The sequence below is a fragment of the Pseudorasbora parva genome, chromosome 13 (genome assembly GCF_024679245.1).
Source record: "Pseudorasbora parva isolate DD20220531a chromosome 13, ASM2467924v1, whole genome shotgun sequence".
In the NCBI taxonomy this organism is placed as follows: domain Eukaryota; kingdom Metazoa; phylum Chordata; class Actinopteri; order Cypriniformes; family Gobionidae; genus Pseudorasbora; species Pseudorasbora parva.
The window spans coordinates 24,511,949-24,539,692 of record NC_090184.1 but is presented as its reverse complement, the minus strand read 5'-3'; the positions used below and the strand labels follow the sequence as shown (position 1 = coordinate 24,539,692).

The 27,744-nt window shown below is 41.1% G+C and overlaps 1 protein-coding gene across 2 annotated transcripts in view; it reads right to left on the bottom strand.

Annotated features, from left to right (window-relative positions):
* aopep (aminopeptidase O (putative)) overlaps positions 1-27,744 on the bottom strand; it is a 115,839-nt gene that overhangs the window by 62,499 nt on the left and 25,596 nt on the right. For both annotated transcript variants that reach the window (XM_067413591.1, XM_067413590.1), the window contains 2 exons: positions 10,363-10,552; positions 9,355-9,461 (listed from right to left, as the gene is read on the bottom strand). In XM_067413591.1, coding sequence (XP_067269692.1) covers positions 9,355-9,461; positions 10,363-10,552 — 297 coding nt within the window. The remainder of the gene's footprint in view (positions 1-9,354; positions 9,462-10,362; positions 10,553-27,744) is intronic.

Sequence of the window (27,744 nt, the reverse complement as noted above, 5' to 3'; positions counted from 1 at the left end):
ACATCCCTGATAGCTTTTCTTTCCATATAGCACCATATATTATAGTAATGCTGCATTTTATGGCTCTTTGCTACAGAAGTGCACATTAAGATTACTGTATTATTCAAGTCATGAGACATAGGTGCTTTTTTTTTTTACAGTAAAGATGCACTGATTAATTACAAAGGCCACAGCCACCAGGGAATACAGTTTCCATGAAAGGGTGTACATGACAAGATTCTGCAACAATGCTTAGCTAGGTGGTAAGTAACATGTCAAAGTAACATCCACATGGATGATGGCAGGACCAAAGGTTGCCCAGCAGAAAATTGCCCATCACACTGCCTCCGCCGACTGTACTTCTTCCCATAGTGCATCCTAGAGCCATGTGTTCCCCAAGTAAGCAAATGTAAAAGAAAATGTGATTCATCAGACCAGGCCACATTCTTCCATTGCCCCGTGGTCCAGTTCTGATGCTCACATGTACAGTATATCGTATGTTTGATCGGACCTCACGGGCCAGCCTTCGCTCCCCACCTGCATCAGTGAGCCTTGTCCGCCCATGACCCTGTCGCCGGTTCACCACTGTTCCTTCCTTGGACCACTTTTGATAGATACTGACCACTGCAGACCGGGAACACCCCACAAGAGCTGCAGTTTTGGAGATGCTCTGACCCAGTCCTCTAGCCATTACAATTTGGCTCTTGTCAAATCCTTACACTTGCCCATTCATATAAAAGTATAGGTGAAAAGCACCCAGATGACCTACTACTTCAGGAAAAATACTAAATTGTGCATCCACTGGACACTTTACTATCCCATGAGGCCACAGGAGAAGAGTAGCGAATAGCAGTGAAGCGACGCAACTAACGATGGTAGGTCACATGTTAATGACAAGATGACAAATGTAGCATGTCTAGGTTACCTTCATATTACATACATTCATACTATATAGAACATCATTTTTAGTAGTCGCAAAGCAAGTATTTATTAAAACAAGTACTGACTCAGAGTATGTGATCAGCATGAATGAACCAGTGTTTTGAACAATTTGGTTAATGAATGATTCAATGGCTTGCATGTAAAGTTAATTGTAGGCAATATGTCACTAAATCCGAAACACAGACAATGCAAAGACAGTCCGTCTGGAATGTGCATATACATACAAGCCAATCAAATCAGAGAACCAATTAATCAGCCTGAACTGGCACATTTAGATATTGTATTTAAACATCTTTAGGGCACCCACTGACATTTTAAGCATCAGACAGGCTGCATTCTCACAACCGATAGAGTGTTTCCTTCCTTTGGCCAAAGGTACTGTAGATTGCACGAGACAACCAGAGCTTTGAGTGCTGGCCATCTCTGCGTGTAATGACGACCTCGGTTAAAAACTATTGATCTTCTTCAGGAGATTAACTGGTCTTGCCAATAAAAGGCTCTTGTAAAGATTTGATCGATATCCAGGCGCCGCTAACACAGACAACAGCAATTAAAAAAAAAAAAATCTTGCAGACAAATGGAAGTGTAGCTATATGTGTGCAGTGTTTTTTTAGCCATCATAACCTGCTTTTGTTTGTTTCTTTGTGTCACCGATTTTGATCTGGATAAACTGCAGTATGACTGATCATGCTCTAATGCCTTATCTCTGTGAGCATGTGCCCTCAGTGCAGGTACACGCTGTAAAATTCCACAGAGAAAGTAAAGCAAGATCGGGGAAGAGGGACGGATGCTTTCCCATATATGGAGATCTAGCCTATGGAGATGGAAAAAAAAAACTTTCACTAATAAAGTTTTTCACTAATAATCTTATTCAGAAAAACTAAATATTTATATTTCCGGAATAAAATATCTATGCATAAGCAAAATTAGCCACTATGATCTCTATGATATTCTGGGCTCTCGGGTCCCTCCTCGAATGAACTGTACAGGATTTCACCTGTGCTATTTTCCACCACTAAAAATTTAATAAATATAATAATTAAATAATTAACCAATTTGTATTGTTGGCCAGTAAAAATAATTAATTAACAATTAATAAGAATTAAATAAATAAAAAATCATTAACATACTGCTCATTTACATAAAACAACAACAATCTGTAAGTTCATCTCAACCTGCCAATTCAGATCCTCTTCAGGATCCAGTTACAGGTCTAAAGGAGTCAAAATGGCTTCAGCTACCTTCTTGCCGTATTTGGGACATTCACTTGTGCTTGTACATTATTGATACTTACATTTGGTTCCCCTCCAAAAATAAAGAGCAATGTCTCCCTTCCTCCCTTTCTCTCTCTCAATGTATGGGAGGGAGTGATAAGGGTGAGCTCCTTTAAAAGGCATGTATTATTCCTCCTGGTCACACAGGCTTTTACATGCATGTTTGTGAAAGTGCCCACAGCTGTCCAATGAAAAGGGTGACAGGTATTTATCAAACACAATAGGCAGCCTTCCTTTCCAGACAGAGCGTAGATGGACGAACAAATAAACAGATATTCTCGAGTGTCAAAATCAATGAGAATGACTGGCGTCTCTCATTTGTTCACTCTTTTTGGCTGATGTCTTTTTCCCAACTGAAGAAATGTTTTGTGTCAGTGCAACTACAATAATAGTGAAATAAGGTTTAGTTGTAAAACCTGGTGAAAAAAATGGTTAAACGCTAGCACAGTTAGTATTCTAAAGCAGAAACAGCTATGTGGCAGATATAACTTTTACTTTTGACATTAGTTTCTTAGTAATTTCAGTGAGGAAAGTAAGTATCTGAACACCCTGCTATTTAGCAAGTTCTCCCACTTGGAAATCATGAAGGAGTCTCAAATTGTCATCGTAGGTGCATGTCCACTGTGAGAGACATAATCAAAAAAAAAAAATCCAGAAAATCACTATATATTATTTTTTAACTATTCATTTGTATGATACAGCTGCAAATACGTATTTGAACACCTGTCTATCAGCTAGAATTCTGACCCTCAAAGACCTGTTAGTTTGCCTTTAAAACGTCCACCTCCACTCCATTTATTATCCTAAATTAGATGCACCTGTTTGAGGTCGTTAGCTGCATAAACACACCTGTCCACCCCATACAATCAGTAAGAATCTAACTACTAAAGGCGGGCGTACACGGTGTGATTTTTGCTGTCGTACGAACTCGCAGACGATTTTTTTTTCTCGGGAGAAATCGCGTGGACATCGTGGATGCTCTTATCGTCGCGGCTCGCACCGTGTGAGAGGAAATACGAGACGAGCCGAGCACGTTAAGAGCACCTCCCGACCTTACGATAATTTTTAAACATGTTTAAAAAGTTCGGCGAGTCGGCCCGATTTTTACCAGCATATGACAGTCATATAGATTGATTTGGCAATAGGGGACAATTATTAGCTCAGTGGCTGCCACATACTGCACACACACACACACACACACACACACACACACACACACACACACACACACACACACACACACACACACACACACACACACACACACACACACACACACACACACACACACACACACACTTTCTCTCTCTCTCTCTCTCTCACGTGCACTCTTCTCTCTCCCTCTGGTTGTTTCGGTTAAAAGGAATGGCTGTTCTCTGCTTTTCAACAAATCATTTTCACACCTTTTTTCTTTATTTTTTGTATCTAAAGCTATAGCAGCAACATTGAAAGCTCCGGAGTCCGGTGTCTGTGTTACATGAAAACTCGTGTGATCGCGGCTGGCTCGCGGTGCAAACAGTCGTGCCGTGTACCAGCTGATTTGATGCGATGATCAAATTAAATGACTCGTAGCGTCTGCAATATCTCACGACCTTCCGAGTGTCCGAATTCGCACAGTGTACGCCCGCCTTAACATGGCCAAGACCAAAGAGCTGTCCAAATACACTAGACAAAATTGTACACCTCCACAAGGCTGGAAAGGGCTACGGGAAAATTGCCAAGCAGCTTGGTGAAAAAAGGTCCACTGTTGGAGCAATCATTAGAAAATGGAAGAAGCTAAACATGACTGTCAATCTCCCTCGGACTGGGGCTCCATGCAAGATCTCACCTTGTGGGGTCTCAATGATCCTAAGAAAGGTGAGAAATCAGCCCAGAACTACACGGGAGGAGCTGGTCAATGACCTGAAAAGAGCTGGGACCACCGTTTCCAAGGTTACTGTTGGTAATACACTAAGACGTCATGGTTTGATATCATGCATGGCACGGAAGGTTTCCCTGCTTAAACCAGCACATGTCCAGGCCTGTCTTAAGTTTGCCAATGACCATTTGGATGATCCAGAGGAGTCATGGGAGAAAGTCATGTGGTCAGATGAGACCAAAATAGAACTTTTTGGTCATAATTCCACTAAACATGTTTGGAGGAAGAAGAATGATGAGTACCATCCCAAGAACACCATCCCTACTGTGAAGCATGGGGATGGTAGCATCATGCTTTGGGGGTGTTTTTCTGCACATGGGACAGGGCAACTGCACTGTATTAAGGAGAGGATGACCGGGCCATGTATTGGGAGATTTTGGGGAAAAACCTCCTTCCCTCAGTTAGAGCATTGAAGATGGGTCGAGGGTGGGTCTTCCAACCTGACAATGAACCAAAGCACACAGCCAGGATAACCAAGGAGTGGCTCTGTAAGAAGCATATCAAGGTTCTGGAGAGGCCTAGTCAGTTTCCAGACCTAAACCCAATAGAGAATCTTTGGAGGGAGCTCAAACTCTGTGTTTCTCAGCGACAGGCCAGAAACCTGACTGATCTAGAGAAGATCTGTGTGGAGGAGTGGGCCAAAATCCCTCCTGCAGTGTGTGCAAACCTGGTGAAAAACTACAGGAAACATTTGACCTCTGTAATTGCAAACAAAGGCTACTGTACCAAATATTAACATTGATTTTCTCAGGTGTTCAAATACTTATTTGCAGCTATATGCAAATAAGTCTTTTTTTTATGTGAAAAAAGCACTTTTACTTTGTAAAAGCGCTTTGGGTGTCTAGAAAAGCGTTATATATATGTAATGAATTATTTATTAATTAATTAATTAATTAATAACTATATCATACAAATAAATAGTTAAAAAATGATACATTGTGATTTCTGGATTTTTCTTTTTTTTTTTGGATTATGTCTCTCACAGTGGACATGCACCTATGATGACAATTTCAGACCCCTCCATGATTTCTAAGTGGGAGAACTTGCAAAATAGCAGGGTGTTCAAATATTTATTTTCCTCACTGTATGTAAGGAGAGAAAAAATTTAAGAGGCTAAGAACTTTTACAAAGTCTTGATTTTGTTTTTGGGAGTTATTAAAATTATTTTCATGTTCGAACAGATTAATATTTTACATTGTTGCGGCCCCTCTCTTCCCAGTCTGTCAATAGCTATGTTTCCATCATCCTGTTTTTATGCACATTTTGAAGTATCGCATCAGAAACAAGTGATGGAAATGGCAAATTTCAGGGGGAAAATTCATTAATTCGCAAAAAAGTTTTTAAGCTCACTTGAGGTGTTTTTTGACTTATGTGAAAAAAAGTTTATGCAAATCATGGGAGATGGTAAAGCATATGGAATAAATTCTGATGTAGTAAACATTACACCCAGGTGACTAATTGGCTGTTTCCGCTGATGGTGTTTTATTTACTGTTGGTTACTAGGCTACCAATACCACCGTCATCCGCTCAAACAACTCAATGGAAACACACTTAATTCGCATTTGTTTGTTTTACAAACTTTGAAAAGATTAATTTCACATTTAGATGGAAACCCAGCTAGTAAAACTCTGTATAGTACCGGTCCAAACGAAGAACCTCCTTCCGAAAGGTGCAATGTGTTCTGATTGGTTAGCTGGACCAATTATTGCGATTGTTCGCGTTTCAAATTGTCATTCCCTAATAACTGCTAGTTCCAACAAACTATTAACACAACTCAACCAAGCCTCATCGCTTTTGTGCAAATGCCTTGGGCAGGAATTATTTGAATGAGGGATTTTGTGATACGTTCCTGCAAGTAAATTTCATCCAGAACTGGCTCTCTTGTACTCTTGTATTTGGTGTTGTTTGATCAACATTACAGCAAATACAAAAACCTAATTGCAGTTTGACAGCGACATACTGTCACTGAAAGTTCTGTACTTCAGTATTTCAGCTTTTCCATAAGCACCACCTACTGTCAAAGAGTGAATTAGCATTTTCATTCAGCCCATCTGCTTTTTTTTCAGACAAATCTAATTTTTATTATTGTGAACAGGCCTTTATGCCAGAAACATACTTCACACAAGTACTGAAATACAGCTGAAACATTCCAGTGACTGGATAGACATTTTGAACAGACAAGTGAGAATGATAAAATGAACATTAATGCTTTTAACAGACAAATCACATGCCGAACATTTTTGTTGATCTTAACAGGCCTTGAGAACAGAAACATACTTTACACAAGTATTGAAACGCAGCCAGGAGTAGTTGGACAGTGCACATTCTTGCTTACGGTTATGAATTGCGTTGTGCCACATTTTGTAATGCAACTACATGCAAAGCTGACCTTCCGTGGCTGGAAGCTAATAATTAAATGCAAGTACACCCACTGTCCAAGTATTCACGGCTGCATACACATGCTTGCGTAATGTTTCTGCTATTATATTTACATGCTTGGCAGATTCTTTTCAAGGTATACATTTGATCAGTTCTTGTATTTCCTTTTGAAACCGTGGCTTTGGCATTACAATTGCTCTACTTTTTGATCTTTGAAAATGCCCATATTTGAAAGACATGTTTTCCTTTTTGTAGTTTTACTTACTGAATAGTTTACATGACATTGCTATGTTTTATTCACAAGACAGGCATTCTTCCAGACTGTCTGAACATTTTATCCCTGAGATTATAGTGGGTGTGGGCCCCTCAAAGCGGAGGAAGGGCCATACACATGCTGTCAGGTGGATCCTCAAAACCTGCTGGTATTGTGACAGCTGAATTCCTGACAAGCTCTATCGCTCTATCACACACACAAACTCTCATGTTCTCATTCTAAAAAGTTAAGCCAGGGTAATCCACTCCTACCACAAACCTACATAAAACCTTGTGATACTGTGCTCCTAGGAGAACATTACATTACATCTCAAATAATCAAATAATACTCATTTAATGACTTGCTCGAAATTCTTCTTCTTGTGAAATTAAAATTAATCATGACCATATGGAAATTTAATTGCATAAATATGGTATTTCACCATGTTTCTGACATATATGTTTGTTACATGTCACTACTTATTATAACGTTATAGGTCCAACAATACAAAAATTAACAAGACTGACAACAAATACGGCAAACACTTTAAGTATAAGTATTAGCTATATTACCATGTGACAGATTAACTGTGGCAATATTACTGTATAGTTTGATTTGATGCATTTGCTGACATTTTACATCAAGAAAAATATGAGAATTACTTGTGTGCTTGTTTGAGTGTGAGATTAAAGGCCAAGGGCTGCACTATTAACCGCAAATGAAACCGAAATCGCAATTTGGCTTAGTCAATGTAATCACAAAGGCTGCGATTTTTAATTAAATAAGTAAATGCGCAGCATGTTTCATGGTGTGGCACAGCACTGTGATCAGAGAGGATCGATTGGATCGCAGTAAATGCTGCTCCAACTCTGTAGCGCTCCGAGTTTGTCACTTTTTAATTTGAAAAAGCAACACATGCCAAACATCTTTCTAAACTCGTAATGAGAAGCAATTAAAAACCTGTCGTCCAAGAAACATTTAATGAACATTTACTCCTAACTAACTTCATAATGTGTGTTGAGTCTTTGAAATAACTTCCTTATGTGATCTGAACTGGCTTCACATCACAAAATGATGCAGAAATTTGCTGTAGTCTTTACAGTGATAAAGTCTATATCGATTAGCATTTCATTATAAATATTTTATTCTTATATAAAAAACAAGATATAAAAAAAAACACCATATATTGTCCCAATCATATGCTTATTATGTCTTCATGTTTCATCAGTCAGAATGTCTGTATCTGCATTTTATTCTGCTACAACGATAGCTGGATGCCTTTTTTCATATAAGGGATTTCAATGTGATATGTTTTTCTGCAGCGTAATATTTGATCAATAAAAACAAAATTGCCAAATTGTACAGCTCTAAAAACAAGCACAGCAAACCTGATGTTCTTTTTAATTTTCCAAGGGAACACTCCTTTAATCTGTATGCAGTTGCCTCTATTGCCATTTCCTCAGCTAGTTCAGCAAGTTAGAAAATGTAGCTCTATTTTCAAATGCTACACTATACACGCATAAACATAATTAACGTTCAGCAAGAGGAGCTATGTTCCTGCAGTCCGCCATTTTCACTAAATAAAGAAAATGTTTGTCTGAAAACATTTCTTGTTTATATTTTGGTTGCCCTGTATGGAACATTACCTACTGACCTCAAACTTTTGAATGGTAGTGCATACAGTATAATAAATACAAACAAGTTAACCAAGTAACAAAAAATGCAAGATTTGAATTATGTCAGTACATGCAAACTGTTTTAATCAAATTGCAGATATTACATAAAATCTAATTACAAATTACTTTATAACTGAGAAACATAATAGTTCCAAAACTTCTCTTAAAGGTGCACTATGTAGTATTTTTGCAGTCAAATATCAAAAAACCACTAGGCCGGTGTTATATATTTTGTTCAGTTGAGTACCTACAATATTCTAACTAACTATTTGTAAATTGTGAGAAAATTGCTATTTTAACTAAGGACCGGGACGTTTAAGCATAGCGTTAGAGCGAGTCACCTGTCAATCGCGTCATATCAGGGCTACCCTCGGTTTCGCCTTTTATTTGGCAGGAGCGCTTTACTCTTAGCAGTGTGAACAAGTGAGCGCACGGCGTAACGTCATAACATCATTTTCAACACACTTAAATGTATCTAATATGATAAACAGAGCTGCATTATCTCAAAATCGGTGACTGTGTCCCGTCATAATAAAAGCCTATTCGCGAGGCGGGTATTTGTTTAACAATCGCTCCAGCAGCCATGCTCAGCTCCACAACACTCGGTCCTGCTCTGCTTTACACTACAGTAACATTAATAACCGCATCCATGAACATGATTTCAGCCCGTGTCCTATTTTCCACCGGCTGTGAGGTGAAGACCACATGTCCCAAGATTCTGCGCTCAAACTTGCCGTCATCAAACTACACCTTTGTTTTGAATAGGCGCCCTTCAATGGACGGAAAGTTGCATAGTGCACCTTTAATGTGCAGAAGACGGATAAAGCCCTTGCATGAGAAGTAATGAGGGTATACAGACTTAGAGATTGGCAGTTAGAGAAAGAGGAAAGCAAAGAGAGAAACAGAGTGATAGAGAGACATGACCAATCATACCTGAGGACCTGCAACTCTTCTTCAGAGTTCTGCAACTCATCACTGAGTCTCCTCCAACGCAGCAGAGCTTTTAACTGTCTCTGTTCCTCAGCCTCTCTACAACCCAACTGAGAAAGACAAAAAGAGAACAAAAGAAAGCAAAAAAACTGCATTAAATGAGTCTAAACACAAAAGTTTTATTTTAATTGTGAAGTGTATAATTTCTGCACCACAAGTGTCACATCAAATAGAACTAACAATTGTTTTGAGAAACATTATTTAGGAATCAGGTTTCCCCAAATACTCCCCCATCACCCATTGGTCAGACAAACAGATAGCCCCGCCCCTAACTCACAGCATTGGTTAAGCCAGCGCATCTGTGTGTTGGGCTGTTCAGGATGCTCCAACAAATGAGCTATGTGTTGATAGTACCGGAGCCAGAGTTTTTATACTCTTCATCTGTACTCTGCAGAACTGCTTTGAAAATCTGTATTTTATAAACAGCTAAATAAAGGTGGCTTAACTTCAGGGAAATCAACGTATATATTAACCAACTGATAGCGGTCTCATATTAAACTGGGATAAGACTAAGAGAAATTTAATGAATAAAATTACTCACTTTAGCTTTAAATGCTGATTGTTGAAAGATGTGTTGGAAATATTCCATTAGCACAACAACACATTTCAGTTCATAACTGTTAAACACAGATTATAAATATATTCTGAATGAAGTGAAGTCACACTCAAGCTTGAGTTTGTGTGCCATTATTAGCCATCTCAGTCATTACAGGAAGTTAAGTCTTCTAGTAAATGCAGAAAATTCTATTTAATTTCAAACACTTTTTACACTCTGACCAGTCAGTGTGTTCCCTAATAGGTGTGTAATACATTTTGGTAAACATGCTGCATGTAAGATTTCTTTTGTTCTACATTGAGAGGTGAAAGGGGGGAAAATGGATGACCCAATACTCAATCTTAGATTGGCCGCACATAAGCGTCAAAGTCAAAGATTCCACTCTATGGCGATACCTTCTGAACGTGGCTCCAAAACACATCCTCTAAATAAGTGGCAAAACCCTCGCTGATCCACTCTTCTGTCCAATCCCGTGCACCAATGGCCAGCCCGAACCAGGAATGGGCGATTTCGTGGCACAATCTTGCCCCACAGAGGTTCCTCTCACCCGCAAGCACGCTTTGAGACAGGAAAATGATATGTGGACTAGAAAACAAGAGAAAGATTTATTTTAGCATTTAAAGGGGAAGAAGCTTAAAAAACAGACTAGGATTAGACGCTATGGTTGTGCTGTATTTCGTCTACTAACAAAATCATTGGTTATAATGTTACTGCGGGTGCTGAGAGCTTAGAGCTCTGTCTTCAGTTTTGATCTAGTTATAACATGTTATAAAACTCAGCCACCCTGAAAGAACATCAAAGTGTGGGATTTTCTCTGCCGTAGACATACTGTCGTTAAGGAGGTGGAGCTCTCAGCCAAAATGAGGCCAGTTTGCTGCCTGTGGATTTCAGAGTAGCCACCCGTGCCGCACCCTTCACCAAACAATCCGGGTGCATTTGCTAATAGCAGCAAATTACAAGACGTATAACCGTCATCAGATGTTACTGGGAAAAGTTCCACCGTGAAATGTGCTGAACGACAACAGTGTAAGCTGGAAAAAATGTCCACTGTAAGATAAGGCTGTTTCAATTGTCTAAGAAAAAAAACAACCTCAGGATTTAGACTGCACATAAAACCAAATGAAATATGGTATTGTTTGCCTCCTCACCCGAAATTACCTTGAGTGACCTTTTCAACTAGATAGCCTTGTGTTTCGTACAGCAAATGGGCTGTTATCAAGACCATGTTCCAAACAAAGTTCCTACGAGTCAGGAAAAACAAACCCGTTTCTTTTGTGTCCTAAGGCTTTGGCTTGGCCACATAATGGTTCTCAAATGTGACACATACTGTCGTAGATAGCTGCAAGCGTTTTTCCCCTCACAAAATGAACCTGATAAAATAATCTAAGAGTTTTATGAATGCCTTTTTACCTTTTCAGCCAGACGTTCACCTTGCCTGGGTCTGGAAAGAGTTTTTTTCTTCCCCACTGTTGCTTTCTTTACACAATGACCACAGCGACAAGCAGGAAATCAATAAAAAAAGGTTGACCTTGACTCTTGAGTTGAAGGTGGCAGGCATGCCTTTCATTCACACTGTTATGGGTCCCTGAAGTCATCGATATGTTATTTTAGCGAGATTCTGTGTGCCCAAAGAGTTCTCTAATGTAGACCTCAGGGACTTTAAAATAAGCCCAGTTTCTGGATATAGATGACAGAAAATGCCCAATGCTGTTAAGGAGAAGTGGAAAACAACAGAAGCTTGTTCTTTAAAAGGTGGACACTGTTACAATGCCAGTAAAAAGGGATTTCTTTAGTAGCTAGAGAACCTTTCAGATGTGGAGCACTAGAATCTGTTCACTGACCATGTGATGCATAATTCTCACAAAACGAAAAAGCATTTTCCAAAAATAGGAAGCTGCAACCTGATTGGCTAACATCACACAACTTCCAGTAGAAAGGGGGGAACTTTTTTTAAAATCACTGGAAACTAAATCATATGGAAGCCTGTTTCCGCCACTAAAATAAAAATAAAAAGAACAAATGCGACTTATCTTTTAAAATTCTCAGTCAGAATTGTCACGCAATTGCAAGTTTACAGAATATAATTCTGACTTTATATAGAAAAAAAGTCTCACAATTTCTCTTTTTATTTTTTTATTTAGTGGCGGAAATGGGCTTCCATAAAATCATGTTGACACAATACCAGGTTGAAAATAACTACTAAAAATGTACTGGCAGGCAGATAGAGACAGACAGACAGACATACATATAGAAAGAATGACAGACCGATAGATAATCCAAAACTTAGATAGAGTAAAATATCTGTACTAAAAGATTGAAGAATCACATCCTTTCATCCACGACCAGGATATCACCACTTGCCCTGTAATTACCAGAGGAAACACGGATAATGGAATGTATTGGTTCAGATTTCAAACACGGCAAAATCATCGTCATGCTCTCTATATGGAATATATGGAATGTCAGTTATGGAGGAGGAAACAAATCATGTTTGGTGGGAACAAATCTTCCCCCCTATAATAAGCCTCATTATGTTTATTTGTACCCTGCCTAATTACATTTTTTTTTCCAGTAAAAAAGTATCTAAACATACAAGATAAGAAGATAAATTTACTTGAGAAGCAAATTTGCTTAAAGGGACAGTTCACAGATAAATTAAGTTTGTTGTCATTTACTCAACTTCATGTCATTCCAAACCTGTATGACTTTGAAAAACACACACACACACACACACACACACACACACACACACACACACACACACACACACACACACACACACACACACACACACACACACACACACACACACACACAAATATCAGACCCCATTGACATTTATTGTAATAACCAAAATAAATAAATAAATAATTCATTACTCATATTAATAATGTAAGATATTGAGCTTAAAAAGAGATAAAGACTCAAATTTAAAGACTTTTTTAAAACTTTTTCAAGTTTTTTAAAAACATGTATTTAAAATATTTTATCAAGGGGGTTCAGAAAACAAGCAGAAAACAACACATTTTTAAATGTTTTAGTTCAAGGGGAATACATCTGACCTATGAAAAGTCTAATCTTTCCACTGACCTTATTGAGGACAAAAGCAGAAGGCCAAAAGTTGTCATACATGGAAATGAGATAATGTAACCAATGACTACTGCACATGTGTTTCAACAGCTGTAGCTATTGTTTGTCTATACAGAAATTTGGAGCTATTTTGCAGTGCTGCTGAAGTAAGATCTCATAACCACCCCGTATCCTTCCTTAAGTGAACTGGAGGAAGGCCTTCAAGAACTTTGAGCAGAAATGGTGATGCCTGGAACATCATTTAAACTTTGACCCCTATTGTTTTTAATAACAAATAACCGTGTTACACAACTAGGCATGTGATATTTAAGCTCTTTTTTGTATGCAACTCAAGATTGCTTGAACAGAATTTTAAACAAACTTAAAAAGCACCCGGCAAGTCAATAAGTGGGCTTATATGCACTTAAAAAAGTTCAATTTCAGTCAGACTAATGCAAGAATTTCATGTAAACTCAAAAAAACCTACGCTAGTATGGTTTTTGCAAAGTCACACAAATTTCACCTAGTGCAGTACAATCATTTTTTAGATGTTATATATATAATTGGCATTCGTTTTACAAGAAAATACAATTTCAGTCTTTATCCTTCAAAATATCACATCTAATTTAAAGTGTTCCTTTGTAGTTATTTATAAAACTGACAAGCAATTTCTGAGTGAAAATTTTAAGTAATATATGTTAATTGAACTATGACTGGCCTCGTAATTGAACGTGAATTTAATAAAACGCATTATGTCATGTATACTTAAGGCAGCAAAACCCAGTTAGCCTGGCTCTGCCCTCCTACGTACTTCCGCTCAATTTTCATTTTCCTTCAGTACTACGTCTGGGACTGCTGTGTAGTCTTAGGTTTTCTCCGAACAAATTTTTACCGGTCCAATCAGCGAACAGAGGGAGTGGCTGAGAACGATGACGTTGATGTCGAGCGCTAGTTTGAGATGTAGTTCAGTAATGGCGGCTGAGAAAGATGCAAACTAAACCATTCATTGCATTGTGGCACCGCTGCCGAATATCCAGAAGTTAAAGCCGGAGCAATAACAGTCTTTGCTGGGGTTTGTTGGTGGCCATGATGTTGTGGCCCTCCAACAGGGTAAACTCGGGAAAAGTTTGATTTTCCAGATCGCTTTGTTAGTGATGAAGGAGTCGGCTGAAGCTATTCGGACGGTAACTGTTTCTCGTGGGGTCGGAAGGTATTGCCATCATTTAAGTTACAGGGACTGGTCAGTTATTTTATTGCCGTCCGTCTCTCACCACCCACGGAAAAATCCTCGGCCGAATTACCTACTGCTTTTGACAAACGCAATGTCATGTTGATTTAACAGCTGTCCGAATCCACATCTCTTGCGTTTTCAACAATATATCACTTCAAAATTCACTGTTTGTAATCATTTTTGACCACTGCAGAACACCATACTGTTGCTTTGCTGTTATTAGGATGCATTTATAGACTTGTATTTCCTTAAAATGCTGGCAAGTATTTAGAAGAGTAATATATTTAATCACCACTCAAACAATTTATAATAAAAGCACTTAAACATTTGAATCGGTCCATTATTTATAGCAGCATTTATTATCATACCAAGCATATGACATTTTATTTACAGCATAAAATGATGTTACGGACCACGTGAGCGCCGCATTCCCGAACACAAAACTCTCCTCTCCACCGTGGCGTGAATAAATCACAATCCGAATGCACGATTTTTAGTTTTTATCCTAGTTTTACTGAGGTGGCATGCACATGTGCACTTTTATTTTGTCAGATTTCCATGAGTGAAACAGGCGAAGGGCGCATGACATATGTCACGACCAAACGTTAGCGATTGGTTATGGCAGATCCAGAGTGGCTCAGGGCAGATCCAATAGTTTTAAACCTCAACAGGGTGCCCGCCTTCGCGGAAATAAACCCTTGTCAATGGAGAGTGGCCAGACTCTATGTACAAATGAAATGTACGAGAGTCTGGTAAAACCAGGCTAAAACCCAGTAGCTCAATAATAACTAAACAAACATACAGACATAAAACATTAGTATTCAATGTGCTTCAATCTTGAAAAGCTAAAAAAAGTTAAGAACACTTTTAAACTACACCATACAGTGATAGAAAAGCACTAAAGGGCATCAGCCTCCAAAAATGACTAGTTACGTCCCTGAACTCAGATCATTCACCACTAGGCAATGGCCAGTTTCCCAATGATAAGTGTATGAGTTAGTGCCATTTCAGACGTTCAGAACCATCTTCATCGACACCCTCCGTCTCCTCAAAGTGGCTCCAAGTTGTACTGCCTGCACTCCTTCTTTCTCTTTGTCTCTTATTTCATTTCCAACTATTCTCAGTCTGATTGCACAAACTTATTATAGATGGAAAACCCTGGAAGAACCTCTCAGAACAAACCTGATCTACCACAGTCCCGTTTCTTCCTGGCTTTTAGGCTTTAATGGGTGGTATTCCTGTCTAGACTGTAGATTAAGTTGTGGAGCTGCAAAATGAGGTGTGATTCTCTCTTTAGGCCATGTGGGGCTCCTTTTGCATGCCAGACCTTTTTAGGACAGATCACATGTGTCAAACATGAAAATCCGGGGAATAAATACCCACACACAGAGGCCACTGCAATGGCGAGACTATCTGGATTTGTGGCCCACGCTTCGTGAAGCACAAGCAGCCAAACTGCAGATCACCACAGCAATGCAATCCATATGTAGACATTCTACCATACGAGTGGGAGATCTGGAAAATAGACCCACGCTCGCATCACTGCCGATGTTTATCGCAGAGTGCCTCATGGCACCCTTTTAACTTGATTGCTCCACATTTACGTTACAGAGGATTGCTGAAGAGTGTGCGTAAACCGAGCCGGAGGTGCTCATCAGCGCCAGAAAGACCATCCGGACTGAGAAGCAGCAGCAGATGTTTATGCAAAGCTTACAGTGTGCAAGGCCCCATTATGTGAGCTTCCTTCCAACATTCAAAGCTATCTTATGAGTGAAGTCATTGGTTGAGAATGCAGATTTCTGGAATGTGTGGAATGCAGGACTATTAAATTAATCTTGAACCTGTTTACTTTCTTAATACAAAATGTTTGTTTTTATAATCTTTCATGAAAATATAATTATAACAACACTGAAACTATTTACCTTTTCAACTTATGTCATCGATCCCTCTTATTTTTTTAGTTCTTAAATCTTGTTTTACCATAATATGCCTATATATTTTAGAAGTTAGAAATTCATCAGATTACTCTTTAGGGTTATTATAGTTGACTAAAACAAAAACAAAAAACATAAAAAAAAGTTGACTTTATAGTTTAAAACTTTATAGTTGACTAAAACTTCTTAATTTCTGTTACTTGAAATAAATGTTTAAAAAAAAATCATAAAAACAAAAACTCAAACAACAAAAAATTGACAATATTAATTAAAAACGTCTCGGTTACATATGGTAACCCTCGTTCCCTGAAGGAGGGAACGGAGACATACATCGTACCAACGAATTGGGATCACTTCTGGGAGCCCCAATCAGCTTCGAGATATCGAAAACGGGCCAATGAACATTGCCGTGCGTGTTTTGCATATCGCACCCCGCCCCGCTGCTCAGGTATAAAGCGGAAGCGATCGCCACGCACTGTTGTTTTTCACTGAGGAGCCGAACTCGTGGCTCGAGCTGCAGTGATGGTACAGCAACTGTGGCGACGGGACGTACGTCTCTGTTCCCTCCTTCGGGGAACGAGGGTTACCATACGTAACCGAGACGTTCCCTTTCAGTCAGTCACTACGATGTACGTCATACCGACGAATTGGGATCCCTATGGAAAACGCCACAGTTACTACCACTTCCAGCGCCCTGCCAGAGTCCCTCAGACCCCGTCTAAGCGGGCGGGGAATTTAGAGAGTGAGCTCTAATCCCGAGCGGGCAGGGCACGTCTTGGGATTCATACGCCAAGACAATGGCATCCACTATCCAGTAGGCCATCCTCTGCTTGGAGACAGCCTTTCCCTTCTGCTATCCTCTGTAACAGACGAAGAGCTGCTTTGAGGTCCTAAAGCTTTGCGTTCTGTCCACATAAGTCCGAAGAGCTCGGACAGAGAAAAGCCAGGGCTGGGTCTGCTTCCTCTGAAGGCAGCGCTTGCAGGCTCACCACCTGGTCCCAGAAGGGAGTGGTGGGAACCAGGCCAGGGTCTCAGGATTACGTGAGAGTTGTCCGGCCCAAATTCCAGGCACGATTCATCGACCAAAAATGCCTGCAGGTCCCCTACCCTCTTAATAGAGGCCAATGCAGTCAGGACTACTGTCTTTAGAGAAAGAATTTTTAACTCCACTGACTGCAAAGGCTCAAAGGGAGGTCTCTGAAGTGCACCCAGCACCAGAGACAGGTCCCAAGAGTGTATTTAATTGGGCGGATTTAATCTCCTCACGCCCCTCAGGTCGTGCTTCCCCAAAGACTTACCTTCTACTAGTTTGTGATTGGCAGCGATTGCGGCCACATACACCCTGAGGGAGACAGACTTCTCTCCAACCCATCTTGTAGAAAGGAAAGCACGGCCCCGACCGAACATCTTCGTGGGTCTTCTCGATGAGAAGAGCACCAGTCGACGAACAGGTTCCACTTCAGCGCATAGAGGTGCCCCTGTGGAAGGCCACCTAGAACCTCCGCAGACAGAGTTTCCAGAGGCCTGGACGCGGGTGCCAGAGGGTGCCCTGTCTCTGAGTCAGGAGGTCCTTCCTCAGAGGAATGGGCAAAGGAGGTGCTGTCGCAAGTAGCACTAGTTCCGGGAACCACGTCCTGTTGAGCCAGTACGGCGCCACCAACAGGACCTGCTCCTCGTCCTCCCTGACCTTGCACAGTGTCTGTCCAAGAAGGCTCACTGGGGGAAATGCATATTTGCGTAGGCCCCGGGGCTAGCTGTGCGCCAGCGTATCCGTGCCGAGTGTCCCTTCGGTCAGGGAATAAAACAACTGGCAATTGGCTGTGTCCAGGGCGGCAAACAGGTCTTCCTGTGCGGCCCCGAAGTGATCCCAAATCAGCTGGACCACCTGGGGATAGAGTCTCCACTCTCCCGGAAGCACTGGCTGTCGTGAGAGCTCAACGGCCACACGATTGAGCAGGCCCGGAATGTGAGTGGCACGAAGTGACCTCAGATACTTCTGACTCCATAACAGAAAGTTGTGACATGTGACAGGAACGACCTCCCTGTTTGTTGATGTACGCTACGGCCGCAGTGCTGTCCGTACGGACCAGAACGTGCTTGCCCTGGAGCAGCGTCTTGAAGCGGCTCAGGGCAAGACGAACTGCTAACAACTCTAGGCAGTTGATGTGCCATTGCAGTTGAGGCCCCGTCCACAGACCCGAAACTGCAAGCCCGTTATACGTGGCACCCCAGCCGGTGGATGAGGCATCCGTGGAGACAATCGCATGCCTGGATACCTGTTCTACGGGCACCCCCGCCCGTAGATACACAGGGTCCGACCACGGGCTGAAGGTTTGGCGGCACCTCGGTGTGACAGACACAGAGGGATCCGCTGTGCCACGCCCACCTCGGGACTCGGTCGTGTTGCCAGTTTTCAAGCGGTCTCATATGGAGCAACCCAAACGGCGTGACCGCAGCTACAGTTGCCGCAGCTGCCATATGCCCCAGGAGCGTCCTGAGCGGGCTGGGCGTCCTTCCCGCGGCTGGCTCCACGCCTCCGCCCGGGTGGAGGCTGCTGCTGGGCTGTGGCGGGAGCGGGGGCGGAGGCGGGCAGGTGCCCTCGGCGACGAGCAGGCGGAGGTGCTGCCGCCGGCGGGGGGGGTGGAGGCAGCAGCAGACCGCCGGGGCAGGATGTGCCGGATGGCCTCCGTCTGCTTCTGGGGGGCCGAGAACTGCTGGGCAAAGCTCTCGACCGCGTCGCCAAACAACCCAGCCGACGAAATAGGGGAGTCCTGGGCCAGGAGGAGCTCTGGGCCAGGACTACCCTCGTGCATGTCCATGAGTGCCTGTATTTGATGCACCTGAAGCAGCGCCATGGCATGCAGAGTGGACGCAGCCTGGCCACAGGACCTGTAGGCCTTCGCGGTCAGACTGGAAGAGAATCTACAGGCCCTGGACGGGAGCTTTGGGCCCCTTTGGGTCCCGCCAGTTGGAGGCGGACGACGGACACAGTTGCATCGCGGGAGACCCTCATACCCCCTGGCCTGCCCGCCGTAAAGGGTAGTGAGGAGGGAGGAGCCACTAGGTCGCCCACGGGCGCTAAACGGTGCTTTCCATGACCTAGTCAGCTCCTCATGCACCTCCGGGAAGAAAAGGCACCTATTTTCCTATTTAGAAACCTATTGTCCAACCTAGAAGGTTCGGGACATGGTGGAGGGTTCCACTCAAGCCCGACCTTTTCGGCTGCCTGGGAAAGCATAGCGGTCAACTCTGGGTCCGACTCGACCGTTGCCACTCTCGCAGAGGGAGGCAGTACAGCCTAATCTTCATCCACAGAGGACTGAAACTCCCCCTCCAATTAGTGTTGCACGATATACCGGTACTTGAAAAGTATTGTGATACCCTGCTATTACAAACGGTACGATTTGGACTATTGTTAGTACCGGTACTTTAAGGAGGACAGCGCCTATGAGCTGTATTTCTTAATTTCGGTGGATGTGCGTGACAGCAGGTGTCAGGACGTGTGTGCAGAGCTCTGCTTCAGCCGCTCAATAAACATTTGAAGCAGAAGAGTTAAATATATACGCGCATCGCATGACAAAGAAAGCAACAGAAATATGCGCGCATGAGGAGAAAAAGCGCAGCACGGGACTTGCTCGCGCTATTGGACTCTGACCTGAAGCGCGCGCACACGCCTTTTAGACAACAAACATGCGATCGCCATTCAGTTCTTTCGCGGATTATAATTTGGGTTTGAATGGTGAAAAATATGTAAAAATGCACGGTCTGGCGAGTAATCAGGTAAACACAGTCGATGTCTTTAGTGAAAGTGTAGCCTACAGCTGGGGTAATTATATCCGCGCAGGTCTTAAGCCACAGACCTAATATTCTGTGATTAATGTTAAGCAAACAATTTAAAATAGAAAAGCACCACATGCTTGGCTAAATAACTAAAATATATTTATTAAGAATCAGTGTATAGATAAATTATAGAGTGTAGACTAAGTAATGCAGTTTTATATTTGATTATTTAATTTCTTTCTTGACTTGCTACTGTTAAATAAACCTAATGAAACTGAAAAATAAACTGTTTTTGTCATATTGTTTGTAATTTTCATTTTTTGCTTATTTTTAAAAACAGATACAATTAAAAATCGATATTATAATTATAAGATTACATTTTTAAAAATATTAAATTACTCGAATCATAAAATACGATTTTGGTCATCCCAACCTTTTCAGAAGTGAAAGATTAGATAATGATAACATGAGTGATGTGATCTCTGTAAGGATGTTCACACTGGCATGCAGTTATTATAGCAATAAGAGGAGGGAATGGTCAAAAACCAGCGCAGGAACTGCTGGCCAAGTAAATTTTTAGTAAAAAAAATAAAACAATGAATAATAAGTTCTGTTGTCATATTCATCATATTATCTGTTTTGTTTTTTGTTTTGTTTTACAGTGGTATCGATTTAGTATCGGTATCGAGGTATTTTAGTCTGGTATGGTATCGAAGTCATCATTTTGGTATTGTGACAACACTACCTCCGATGCAGCGATCGACATCTGCTCATCCGCGGGTGCCCCAAAGGACACCGTCAGCCGCCCATGAGAAGGACCAACGGGATCCTCTGGAAGCACCACCGGTTGCGCTTGAGAGGGATTAGGGTCCCGTGGAGGCTCACTCGACGGGTTTGCCCTAACCGTGATCCTCAGGTCACCCCAGCCATCCGTCAAAGTAAATTTGTTCTGCTGGGCAGGAATAGACCTAAATCGAGCTATGGTAGGGGGACTCCACCCTCCACCTTCGTAGTGACCGACTGAAAGGGAACTATAATGATATAATCATAACACTGTAAAAACATTTTTAAAAGTTTAATGTGAATTATTTTTGCTGTAAAAAACAAAACAAAACAAACTACCCACCCTTCCACATAGGGCTGTCAACGAATATTCTAAATTTGAATATATATTCGAATAGTTTTTAAAAAACGAATTTTGAAGGTGAAAATTAATATTCGAATTTAAAAAGTAAAATTTAGCCGTTTTATATGCAAGCTATGTAAGATACAGTTAGCATACCATGCCTCATTTTATTTAACGTTAAATAGAAACATTACCAAAATGTGGGCTACTGTACTGACTGAAGAGATATTGCATGAATAAAGGATAAATGCACTGCTTCCACTGGTGTGATTATTTACCATGTCAAGGAAAAAGCTCCATGTTTAGCACAGCACAGCTCGCTCGGAGCGCTCAATATGCTGTAAAACTTCAATTAATATTAATAATGTTTGTTTCAATCGCTGAATGAAGCCTGCTATATTTGGGACAAGAGTCGCGAGTCTCGCGACCTTAAATTGCTTGCACAAAACTCTTGATCAGCACTCAAAGTTTGTTCATTTAAACCGTTATCCGCAGTGAGGGCGAGAGAGAGAGGTCTGCGCTCTGCGGCCTTGGCCATTAGTTAATTTATATATAATAATTATATAATTTATAATAACAATCTACTTGTTTTTGTGCAAGTAATACGCTGTCAAATATGTATAAACTTAAATAGACAAACTATACAAGTAGTTTAATGTCTCTTTGTATTAATTTGTTCTGTTATTGACGTAATGCGCGTCATTGACAAAATGCGCGCCCAGATGTTCGAATAGTTCGAATATTCGTGTTTGTTTTAGAGGGAATATTCGAACGTTTTGAGCAATTTTGACAGCCCTACTTCCACAGCACAATCCTTCAGTAGAAGTTATAATAGAAATCCCTATTATTGTCAAGAATTTATTACTCTTCCACAAAAAAACTTGATAGAAAAAAAGCTAAACAAATCATCAACGAATCAATTCACACCAAGCAAATTCCCAAAGACACAACAGACGGCTCAACATAAACACACCATTCAACTGTTCTGCCATTCATCAGAATAACAGGTATTTATGTTCAACACAAAATAAAAAAAATATGTTTCTTTTGACTTAATCACCAATGATCAACAGCAAAAACAAAGGTAAATTAAAGCTGCGAGCAGCGATGACGGGCCCAAGCCGGTGGCACCGCCACCCCGGTGGCATCAACTTAACTGTGCGCAGTAGGCCAATAGGCATTTAATATGGGAAAAATAAATAAAGGGACTATGTCAAAGTCATTTGAATTCACCTCATTAACTGCAGCAACTGGTGCTGCTATGACCAGGAACCACAACACTCACATCTATGAGATCAATTACATTTTATTCATTAATTTTATGTCAGATGATGTCAAATGTCAATTTCAAAATGAGTGCAGAATACTGTCCAAATGCTGATGTTGTATTATCCTTACACTTCTCTTAAAAATAAATTAAGCCAAATCACAGAGACCGCAACAATGATTTTAATATCAGTGTCAGGGAAGAGTAATATGTGTGCATAAAATTTATGGAAGTTTATAATAAACAGCCACTTTTATAAAATCATGTGAAATTAAATGTTTTAATCCATTTGAATTCTATCAATAAATAATTAGTTTAAAGAGGTGTTTTTATTGTTTTTTTATTATTTTTCACAATAAAGTGATAGATATTTGTGATAGCCTATGATATGAAAGGGTTAAATTATTAAAAAAACAAGAGACAAGGTGACACACAGAGTGAGAGAGACCCCCTTCACACACACACACACACACACACACACACACACACACACACACACACACACACACACACACACACACACACACACACACAGTGATCCTGAGGGGGGGGGGGACTAATTATATAAAACAATATTGTCAATGACCTACAAATAAACTGGTTTTATACATTTATTTTTTTTATTCAAACCCAGAATAATATGTTTAATCCTTTAATGCAGGCCAAAGCACAGCATTGAGAGGTAATTGTTTTAGACAGAAGAGTGGCTCACACACACACACACACACACACACACACACACACACACACACACACACACACACACACACACTCTCTAGAAATCAGTGACACGTGTCCCCATGAGTCTGTGTGCATTCAGGTTGAAGTCCCCACCAGGCTAGAAAAAAGAACACACACACACACACACACACACACACACACACACACACACACACACACACACACACACACACACACACACACACACACACAAGTAATGCTAAAGTATGCTGCAGGCAACTCTTATCAGTTCAGCCCATCCACCCCCCCACCCCCCACCCCCCCACACACACACACACTGTAGAAATCAGTGACACGTGTCCCCATGAGTCTGTGTGCATTCAGGTTGAAGTCCCCACCAGGCTAGAAAAAAGAACACACACACACACACACACACACACACACACACACACACACACACACACACACACACACACACACACACACACACACACACACACACACACACACACACACACACAAGTAATGCTAAAGTATGCTGCAGGCAACTCTTATCAGTTCAGCCCATCCACCCCCCCACCCCCCACCCCCACACACACACACACACTGTAGAAATCAGTGACACGTGTCCCCATGAGTCTGTGTGCATTCAGGTTGAAGTCCCCACCAGGCTAGAAAAAAGAACACACACACACACACACACACACACACACACACACACACACACACACACACACACACACACACACACACACACACACACACACACACACACACACACACACACACACACACACACTAGTAATGCTAAAGTATCCAGCAGGCAACTCTTATCAGTTCAGCCCATCCACCCATTTTTATGCTGTACAAACCATATTCTGTCCTCCTAAACTGCTCCTACCCCTAAACCTACCCATCACACAAAACTTTCTGCATTTTCAAAAGAACTCATTCTGTCTGATTTATAAGCTTTTGTACCCATTGGGAAGCCCCCATGAGTCTGTGTGCATTCAGGTTTAAGTCCCCAGCAGGCTAGAAAAGCATTCTCACACACACACAGAGGCAAGGTTTTTTGCTTGAAAACTTATACAATATTGCCCTCTACTGGTCATTTAAGTGAGAGCATAAGTGTTGAAAAAAAAACAAAAAAAACAACAACAGTGTGATATATAGAATAACCAGCAGGTGGGAGTATAGCCTTATTTATGAACCAGGCACTTGTGTGCTTACTTTGTCTTTTTTAGGCTTTTACTAAGGGAACACCGTTTGAGATATCCAATAACCGTTCGCATTTTAGCATCTTCTGTATATTTACTTCATGTTGTCCGAGTTTGGAGGAGATTGAATGAATCGCTTTTGAGGAGAAGGTAAAAACTCAGAGCTCGCTTTCGACTTCTTGTTATCTTCCAACCAAATTATCTGACTTCCTGTTGGTCAGAGCTAATGACTGTAAATTAGAAAGTTGTCCGGCTCGAAATGTACAATATATATACCGAGTTTGGTGAATGTACATAAAACTAACCCCCCACTTTGGACAAAAGATGGCGCTACTGAGCCCCTCTACCACGCCCGTTTCTGAATCTTTGCTTGCATCTTCTGGACAGCATGTCTGATGTGTGTGTTGAGTTTCATGCAATTTCAAGCATGTGAAGAGTCTCAAAAACACCAAAAAAGATTATTAGACTTTGACACGTTGCCATGACAACAGTTTTTCTAGAATCAGGAATCCATTCATATGTCTATATCTGCCATGTTTTGACATAATACTGATGAAGTTTGAAGTAAATCGGGTGAAAATAAGATGGGGATTTAAAGCAATTTTGAAAGGGACACACTTCCTGCTGCCAGTTGGTGGCGCTATAACTTTGTCTCACAAAAGTCATATCCATGTGATCGTCCTCTTACAACGAACACACAGCTGAAGTTTCATCAAAATGAATTAATCTATGCAAAAGTTATAACTCACTTCCTGTTTCCTGTTTCTCGCCATAAATTCGTCTCTTCGCCACGGCCTAACCGTTTGAGATATCAAAAAGTTGCTCGCAATTTGGCATCCTCAGTGTCTTGACTTCATGCTGACCGAGTTTGGTGCTGATCGGGTCAATTTTCTAGGAGGAGTATCGCAAATTCCAGAGCATGCGTTTTCCGAACAACCCATAATAGCTCACTTCCTGTTGGGCTGACACATAACTTAGAGCACGAAAGTTATTCGGCCCGATGAGCTCTATATGTGTACCGAGTTTCATATATGTACGTGCAAGTGTGTTTGATTTATAGACCCTGTTTTCAGAGCCCACTTTAGGGGGCGCTGTCGAGCCCCCCTGCCACGCCCGGGTCCCAGCCTCAGCCCGGCCCTGATGGCCGCGCATTCTGATGCGTGTGCAAAGTTTCAAGAGTTTTCGAGCATGGGAAAGGCCCCAAAAATGCCCAAATAGTCGGTAAAAAAAATAATAATAAATTAAAGCTGCGAGCAGCGATGACGGGCCCAAGCCGGGGGCACCGCCACCCCGGTGGCATCAGCTTAACTGTGCACAGCAGGCCAATAGGCATTTAATATGGGAAAAAATAAATAAAGGGACTATGTCAAAGTCATTTGAATTCACCTCATTAACTGCAGCAACTGGTGCTGCTATGACCAGAAACCACAACACTCACATCTCTGAGATCAATTACATTTTATTCATTAATTTTATGTCAGATGATGTCAAATGTCAATTTCAAAATGAGTGCAGAATACTGTCCAAATGCTGAAGTTGTATTATCCTTACACTTCTCTTAAAAATAAATTAAGCCAAATCACAGACACCGCAACAATGATTTTAATATCAGTGTCAGGTAAGAGTAATATGCGTGCATATAATTTATGGAAGTTTATTATAAACAGCCACTTTTATAAGATCATGTGAAATTATTATTTTTTATCCATTTAAATTCTATCAATAAATAATTAGTTTAAAGAGGTGTCATACGTGATCTTTGCAAACACAGCACATGACCTTCTTTAAAGCCCATGTTATAGAAAACAATTAAAAGTATTAGGATATCACTTTCAATTATGTGCAAATGTATTTTTTGCAGCTCAAATTTTGTAAGTTCAGAAGACCAGTATTTAATTAAAGATATAATATATGTTTTAGTTTTTTACTTATTTTTTCACAATAAAGTGATAGATATTTGTGATAGCCTATATGAAATTGTTAAATTATTAAAAAACAAGAGACAAGGTGACACACACAGAGTGAGAGAGACCCCCTCCAGACACACACACACAAACACACACACACACACACACACACACACACACACACACACACACACACACACACACACACACACACACACACACACACACACACACACACACACACACAGATCCTGGGGGGGGGGTAACTAATTATATAAAACAAAATTCTCAATGCCCTACAAATAAACTGGTTTTGTACATTTATTTTTTTATTCAAACCCAGAATATGTTTAATCCTTTAATGCAGGCAAAAGCACAACATTGAGAGGTAATTTAGACAGAAGAGTGGCTCACACACACACACACACACTGTAGAAATCAGTGACACGTGTCCCCATGAGTCTGTGTGCATTCAGGTTGAAGTCCCCACCAGGCTAGAAAAAATAACACACACACACACGCACACACACACACACACACACACACACACACACACACACACTATTAATGCTGAAGTATGCTGCAGGCAACTCAAATCAGCTCAGCCCACCCCCCATTCCCCCATCCACAACACATACACACAGCCACACACACACACACACACATACACACACACACACACACACACACACACACACACACACACACACACACACACACACACACACACACACACACACACACACACACACACACACTCATATCTGGTTCACTATCTTTCTGGGGACTCACCATAGACGTAATGGTTTTTATGCTGTACAAAACATTAATTCTGTCCTCCTACACTGCCCCTGCCCCTAAATCTACCCATCACACAACTTTCTGCATTTTCACCTTTTCAAAGTAACTCATTCTGTTTGATTTACAAGCTTTTGTACCCATTGGGAGGTCCCCATGAGTCTGTGTGCATTCAGGTTTAAGTCCCCACCAGGCTAGAAAACCATTCTCACACACACAGAGGCAAGTTTTTTTGCTTGAAAACTTATACAATATTGCCCTCTACTGGTCATTTAAGGGAGAGCATGTGTTGAAAAAAACACCAAAAAAAACACAGTGTGCTATATAGAATAACCAGCAGGTGGGAGTATAGCCTTATTTATGAATCAGGCACTTGTGTTCTTATTTTGTGTTTTTTAGGCTTTTGCTACGGGAACACCGTTTGAGATATCCAATAACCGTTCGCATTTTAGCATCTTCTGTATATTTACTTCATGTTGTCCGAGTTTGGAGGAGATTGAATGAATCGCTTTTGAGGAGAGGGTAAAAACTCAGAGCTCGCTTTGCCACTTCTTATTATCTTCCAACCAAATTATCTGACTTCCTGTTGGTCAGAGCTAATGACTGTAAATTAGAAAGTTGTCCGGCTCGAAATGTACAATATATATACCGAGTTTGGGGACTGCAGATAAAACTAACCCCCCACTTTGGACAAAAGCCACACTTCCTGCTGCCAGTTGGTGGCGCTATAACTTTGACTCACAAAAGTCATATCCATGTGATCGGCC